The sequence below is a fragment of the Electrophorus electricus genome, chromosome 12 (genome assembly GCF_041902795.1).
Source record: "Electrophorus electricus isolate QZ-2024a chromosome 12, ASM4190279v1, whole genome shotgun sequence".
Classification (NCBI taxonomy): domain Eukaryota; kingdom Metazoa; phylum Chordata; class Actinopteri; order Gymnotiformes; family Gymnotidae; genus Electrophorus; species Electrophorus electricus.
This window is the reverse complement of record NC_137508.1, coordinates 3,839,653-3,847,500: the sequence shown is the minus strand read 5'-3', so window position 1 is coordinate 3,847,500 and position 7,848 is coordinate 3,839,653. Positions and strand designations below refer to the sequence as shown.

Below are 7,848 nucleotides of genomic sequence, written 5' to 3'. Positions count from 1 at the left end.
TCCCTCCGGCTGCTGGGATCCTCCCTGTGGCCCTCCACCAGCCTCGTCCACAGCTTCACAATCAGGAAGCATTTCTGGAAGTGGTCCATGGAATCGAAACAACGACTCGGGCGCTTCCATTGTTGCAAAGTCGACTCTTGGAGATCCGAGTAGAGCAGAATGCCCTGGGAAGGAATTTATGGAAGGTTTCTATTATACTAATGGCATATACAGTATCAATATTCTTAAACTGGCTAAAACATTATTAGTATATCACCTCATCCTCAACATCTAAGATATTTCAAACTACCTTGGGCATTATCTCATTGGCCACTTCACCAGGGACCTACAGACTGGCAGGCATCTGTTAGCATTTACCCTGCTCGTCGCCGGTCAGTTTCTGATCAAAGGACGATAACTGACGATAACTATTATTTGGGAGGCGGAGCATTAGAAGCTTTACATGTGAAAACAGCCAATCAACAGCAGTTGGATGGGTTAGAAGGCAGACCTTTACCTTGGCATCAACATTCATTGGTAACTTTGAGCTAATTTTTCTTTTAATTCTATTGTAAATGTTTGTTTTCAGTGGAAGTCTATATAACAATAACAATTAATGCAAGTTACTAAAGTAAACAGCCATAGTGAGTCATGCATGCAAATCAAACTCTGAAATAAATTAATGTAATAAGGATATATGATGTATAATAATTTAGTATAATACCTGTTTATGAATTATTTATTAACATTGAATGAATTGATTCTTGGAGTTCTAGCCCAAACAGTAAAAGTCCACCACTTTCACTGGGGGGGCAATTTTGGTAAAGAACAGACTGCTAGAGGGCCATTTTTCTCAGTACACAATTCCTGCTAAATTGTAACCCTTAATGCAGCTGCAGCAGTACACAATTCCTGCTAAATTGTAACCCCTGATGCAGCTGCGGCAGCGGGATGCATTCTCAATCTGTGCTAAACAGGTCCCCTCCACAGGAAATGAAATCAGTTCCAGACTTTACCGCTGAGCGGATACAGGCAGGAAGCAGCATAGGTAAGGAAGAGAAGAGGAGGAAAGGAGGAGAGGAGGAGAGGGGGAGAGGGGTGAAAAATAGCCAAGATTGGCAGAGGAATAGGAAAGTGGTGAGAGAGAGAGAGAGAGAGAGAGAGAGAAAGAGAGAGTAGGATAGAGAAAAATGAGGGACAGAAATCACAGGGAAAATTGAGGTGAGTTGAAAAGACAGATGAAAATAAAGAAATGGTAAGGTGAGGCGTAAGAGAGGGGAGGAGAGAGGGAGGGATGAGGGGAGGAGAGAGAGAGATAGTGGCAAGGAGAGATGGTCAGGGCTGGGCAGGGACGAAGGCTGTAAATTGATTTCCTCTGGGCCTGTGCCCACTCTGATTATTCCGCTCCTGATAGGAGCAGCACTAAGGCGATTAACATTACAAATTGTCAGTTTAATTCCAGCACCCGCAATAATTGTTGAGTTACAATATCCCTGGTGCAGCCCATAAATCTGCAGCACTCGTACTAAAGAGCAGTAATTGCCAGAGGAGCCATGACTCGGTCTCTCACCCTCTCTCTTACACACACACACACACACACACACACACACACACACACACACACACCCAGGCACACTCTTTCTCTCTCTCTCTCTCTCTCTCTCTCTCTCTCTCACACACACACACACACACATACGCAGGCAGGCCCATTGTGTCTCTCTCTCACACACACGCATACACTCCTTGACAGGCACTCTGTGTAATTGATGCTCACCATGCAGGAACGGCCCATCACTCCTTCTTTGTCTAACAGGCCTCTCTATCCCACAACGCAACACAAATTCACCATACAGTCAGCCAATGAAGTAGGAGGTCACCGTAACCGCCAATGAGATCGACAAGAGGGCGCCTGTCACAGCAGGAGAGGGGAGGAAATTGTCTGTGGATCTTTTTCTCTAATTCGGGACTCTCGTGCCCTGTCACTTTTTCACACACACATATGCGCACTCTTCTAATATAGCCTCCGAGAGAGGCCGAATAGCAGAAGAAGGCCAGGCATGCTTGAATTCTCTGGCCAGGCTGCTGCGATGTAAGGAACTGATTTCGCATGTAATTACATGGTCCACTTCAGTGCTCATCACTACAAACCCATGGCAATGATTCTGGCTGTAACAGCAGTCAGCTACAGCCGTCTCTCCCTTCCACCTATGGCCAGCTCTCAATCATACACTGACATATAGCAGTCCTATCGCTTGCTTACAGAGAACTACAGTTCAGCTGGACCTGAATTCATTTTAATATTATTACATGTTATTTTTGAACAAAAGTGTTACACACCAGGGAGATTATAAAGCCTTCATTTAAAAAAGTCCCAGCCTCTGTTGGTTCTGTTGTAATGGTTGGTTTTGGTTTCGCTATCAAACTGAAGAGAGCTAGTGTGGTCTCGTCGCACATGTGTGAAAGAGAACAAGGCTCCAAGCCAGAGGTAAATAGGTTTTCTAAAAGTAAATGACTTCTATTTGAAACTTGGAGCCTCTGAGACAGGCCAATATGACAACATTCTCTGGATCTGCTACAAGCAGGAATGTACCACGATTCCTGAGGCAGCTATGCTGGCGTAACTCCAGCATCATTTATTCTAAACAACCTTGTGGCAAATGATTAAATGGATTCATTTTTGCTTTATATATGTTACTTGAGCAATGTAATTTCTTAGTTTTCTCTGTCTACCTCATGAATGCCTCAGGAAAAGATGACAGGAACACTGATGGGATAACTCTCTGGCCCTGTTATGTGCCTAAAAGAAAAGGGACATACACGACAGGAATACGGTCATAATAAACAAGCTTGGTAGTCAGGCCTTTCAATAGATGTTCCTCTGCACAGTGGCATTCAGTGTCAACGTTAGGAAATGATCGATAACGTGAATGTATTTTAATTAAATTCCTAATTCTCCTTGGATATAAAGTTGATGGATAGTATGGCCACGTGTAACAGCATGTCGGGTATTAGGAGATCATATAAATAGCTATTTTCACAATTACATTTATACTGGCATGAGAGAATAGCCCATTTAACCAAGGGAAGCTAAATAGTGAATACAAGATAAGTGTATTTATTTACACTTTATCAAGTGTAACATTTATAATCAAAACCAAAGTTCTTTAAACTAATGAAACAGATCCTGTCTGATTTGTGGGTTTGCATTAATAAATGTTAAAGTGAAAAATACAAGGCACTATCAACATGCATAGATTCATTTAGCACCAGTGGTATTTTTAAAAATAGATTTCATGTTTGAATTAATATGATAAGGGCAGGTATTAATCTGTTGCATGATTTGTAGATATCAAGAACAAATCATTCTAAATCATGTCAACATCGTTGAAATATTGCATATGAGCTATATGACATATCTAGCAACGGCATTTTGCTTTTGTTACACACACACATTATATATATATATATATATAGAGAGAGAGAGAGAGAGAGAGAGAGAGAGAGTACAGTAACATGTTTGCATTGCCAGTTGTTGCTATGGTAGCAATGAAGTTGGAAAATAATTTTTAAAAAAGAACTGATTTATACTGTCTGAACTTTAGAACCCCAATGGATGTTATGATTTAAACATCCAGCTACTTTTTATAATATTATAAACTAGTTTCTCCTCCTAGAACTTCAGAAGCACTTTACTTGCAGAGCTGATGAAGGACTTCTGTCTGAAACAGCCTGTTTCTTTGGAAACTTTGTGCATGCCACTTCAATTTTGAATATCTCTACATCTCTTCATCTCTTACTACAGTACACCGCATTTACCCACTTGGAATCTTCTTTGCATATATCCGAGCACCTGAAGTGTGCTATAGTTAAAGATGTTGAAAATGTCAAAATGGCATTGAAGCACACAATGTTTCCAGAGAAACATTACGAAACAGGACACTTTGCTTGCACAGCTGATGTAATACCGCCATCTAAAATGTCCAGTTTCTCTGAAAAGCTTGTGTACTTCTCCCTCTCTCCCCACACACACACACACACACACACACACACACACATGCACAAACTCATCTGATTATGCCCCTTTAAACTTCAGTTGTTTACACTTCCAGGAGATCTCTTTGCGATCCAAAATAACCATAGCTGCATTTAACCCACACTCAAAAGCCTCATTTAAATAATTTGCACTTGACTTTGTAAAGCACGCTGCCGCACTACCTACACGTGCACCTATCGCGCTGCAGGAGCAGAGCAGCACTTGGTAAATAAGGTCCTTGATGCAGCCTTCAGTGAGACCAGCAGTGTCTCGTATGGTGGAGGACTGCAGCTCCTCCTGCCCCCTCTGGACTGCGCCGATCTGGCTCACTGAAGACCAAGGCTGTCCACGGCCCGCAAACTCTGTACGTGACAGCGGAAAAGCCGATACGCGCCGCTGTAGGACGAGCAAAGGGGTCTGTGCCTGGAATGTCACAGCACTTATAAAGGGTGGCGGCGCTCACAAAGCTCCGCTCCGGCTGAACAGGTCACGGGGTTGATCCCAGCCGACAGCTATTGCCATCGTACCCTCGAGCAAGGCACGTTGCTCTTGGGTAACTTCTATTATGGCTGGCTAATGCATGTCACTGGCTCAAAAGCATCAGCAAAGTTCAGAGACCCTTTAAAAGTGTGTGTGGCGACCACACAAAATATAGATGCATTCTAAATGAAATGCCCACAGCTGCTCCGCTCCGCATATGATGACAGTAATTAAACATGGTGGACTATATAAAAGATAAGAGCTTATGCAGAAGGTAATAAAGCCAACTGACCAGTAATTATGTCTTGCTTCACATACGATGTGTCCACGCGCATGCACAAAAAAACAAAGAAAGAATTTCTGATTTCACTAACACTACATGAAGGGACAGCAATTTTTCCACAAACAGCTGCCACCAACAAGTGGGCCACAAAGAGTTGCCACACCCTCCCCATCAGGCTGAGAGGGCAGCGCTGGGGAGCCAGACGTCAGATGGCAAGAGTAGGAGCAGAGTATAAGGCTTCACACCTCTGCACACCTCCGCAGAGAGATTAACCTGTGTGAGCCTGTATAGCCTGTGTAGCCTGTGGAGCCTGTGTTAGCCTGTGTCAGCCTCTGTTAGCCTGTGTCAGCCTGTGTTAGCCTGTGTCAGCCTGTGTCAGCCTCTGTTAGCTTGTGTCAGCCTGTGTAGCCTGTCAGCCTGTGTAGCCTGTCAGCCTGTGTCAGCCTGTGTCAGCCTGTGTTAGCCTGTGTCAGCCTGTGTAGCCTGTCAGCCTGTGTCAGCCTGTGTAGCCTGTCAGCCTGTGTTAACCTGTGTAGCCTGTGTCAGTCTGTGTTAGCCTGTGTCAGCCTGTGTAGCCTGTGTAGCCTGTCAGCCTGTGTCAGCCTGTGTCAGCCTGTGTTAGCCTGTGTCAGCCTGTTTTCCATATTTGAATTGCTCTTGCCTTTGATTGAACTGCTCTTGCTGACCCCGACTGGTAAAATTATGAAGCAGAGAAGGATGAGAGTATTAACAGGACTGTAAGTGACTCATCAATTTTTTAAAGTAATTCACAGCATAAACGTGCACTGAATGGTAAAGCTCTGGAGGAGGGTTGTCTGTACAGAACTATTGCCTACACCATTTGCTGTAATTTACTTTATGCTATGTCCAACAGGGCTAGTAATTACACACATATTTGCCCATGACGTAAAATGCCCTGCAGTAGGTCTGAACACTGGGGGGACAGTCATGATCTTTTGACCCCGCATTTCCACAGTTACAGCCACCAATTAGGGTATCTGCCCCAGTAGTGAACTACCTATTGATATTTAGGGCACCTGTACACATTCACAAGTACAAACATAAGCACATGCATGCACACACACATGCATGCACACTCTCTCTCTCTCTCTCTCTCTCTCTCTCTCTCTCTCTCTCTCTCACACACACACACACACACACACACACACACACACACACACACACACAAACACTATTTACAGGTCACATTTGCCCCCTGACATTCAGTGGCAGAATTAGGAAGGTCAACTGAACACTATTCCAGTCAACCAAATGGTACAAATCCCTATACACAGCAACCTCACTGATCAAAGTGACAAACGGAGTCAGGGACGAGTCCGGGGCGAATGGCAAGTGAGCTGGTCCCCTCTCCTGATTCTAGGCCAGGGTCTTGTCTCATCTGTCTCTGCGTGAGCTGTGGGCTGCCTGCTCTTCTGTCTCAAACTTATGCTTTTAAATCCAGCTGCAGGAAAAAAAAAAAAAAAAAAAAAAAAGAAATAATGAAAGATGAAGAAGCCCATTTTCACAAGGACATTTTTTTTTCCCGGATGTATTTTTACCTTCCCGCAGGCTGAAAGAACGAAACGCCGCCGCGTGATATTGAGCTTCGGCGACGCCGCATCCACCCCAGGGGCCCAGATCAGCCATGACAAGGTTACACGACTTACGACGACCTCCAGTACCTCCACTTAATCAGCAGGCCTGCCACACTCGGAAGCCCTGCGGAAGCGAGCTTCACCGGCACCAGTGCAGAAGGGGCTGGGCCCCCTCACCCACGTCCCCACAGGAGGTGGCAGCTCTGGAGCAAGACAGAGTTTCTGGCAGGAAAAGTTAACAGGCTAGCATGGGGCTAATTACCAGCAGGGACCAAAGGTAACACAGAGGGAAGCGAGCGAGTGAGAGAGCGAGAGAGCGAGAGAGAGCCAGAGAGAGAAAGCAGAGCGAGCAGGAGGCAGACGGGCGCTGGGTTATTTTTAACCTCTGAGATGACAGAGAGCGGGACCAGTGTGCAACGGCTTCACCAGCACTGCTACTGCCACTGGCTGCGTTTTATCAAACACCTCCCACTCTCATATCCCCCCCTGCCCCGCTCCCCGTTACACACAGTGCAGAAGGGCCAGGTGCCGCGCAAAAGTCTCGCTCTCCTTCACTCTCTCTTGCTCTGTCCTCCTCTCTTGCTTCCTCTCTGACTATGACTCCATCTTTCTCTCATTTGCTGTCTCTTTAACACCCCCCCCCCCCCCCCGGCCTTCCGCCCTTCTGCTATTTAGGGCTGTGACTGTTTCCATGCACACTGCACCCCCCCCCCACCATCCAAAGACAAAGACCCTGAACCGTCTTCTCTCCCTTCTTCGCCTTGCTCTCATCCCTCTCCTCTCTGTCGGGTTCCAAAAAAAGCTTCTAATAAGACCTCAGCGGTCCTCCGCACTGTAATAATGAAGCTTCTGATTGGATGGCGCCTGTCATGCACCAAGGAGAGAAGCGGTAGCCACCTGGGGTCTCTCTGCTACCCCTGACCCTCCTGTTCTCTCTCACCTCCTCTAGGGATTATGGGTTGACCAAAGAGAGTGGCACTGCCAAAGATGATATCTCCTTCTTTCAAACCAGCTCCTCTATCTCAGTTCCTGATCTGAGCGGTCAACTGTGCTCGACTTTGCTCAACGGTCTTAGATGTGCCTTCTGTGGGTGTTTCTTTACAGCCGTCTCTAAATTGCCTCGTTAGTCAATTAAACTCATTTCATTAATGAAAAATATATTAGTCTCTGTCCTTCTTGAACACTCACTCAACCTAGACATATCAATTCATTCATTCCTCAATCTAATTGTCTACATAATGCTATCACTATAATCCATGCATTCAGGAAGCAAAAGTACCTTATGATACCAGCCATCCATTATGACTTTCACAAAAATATCTCAGTTGTTGGTTTGGGGAAATTCTTTCTTCATGGCACTTTGTGATACTAGTTCATTGGTTAAGGTACTTGATTAATCAGAAGGTTGTTAGTTCAAGTCCCACCACTACCACAGTGCCACTGTTGGGCCCCTAAGCAAGGCCCTTCACCCTCAACTG

The 7,848-nt window shown here is 45.3% G+C and overlaps 1 protein-coding gene across 1 annotated transcript in view; it reads right to left on the bottom strand.

Annotated features, from left to right (window-relative positions):
• dntt (deoxynucleotidyltransferase, terminal) overlaps positions 1-7,848 on the bottom strand; it is a 69,790-nt gene that overhangs the window by 27,914 nt on the left and 34,028 nt on the right. Inside the window, exon 9 of the mRNA XM_027014106.3 lies at positions 1-164. This exon is cut by the window's left edge and continues 82 nt beyond it. Within this exon, the coding sequence (XP_026869907.2) occupies positions 1-164 (164 nt within the window). The remainder of the gene's footprint in view (positions 165-7,848) is intronic.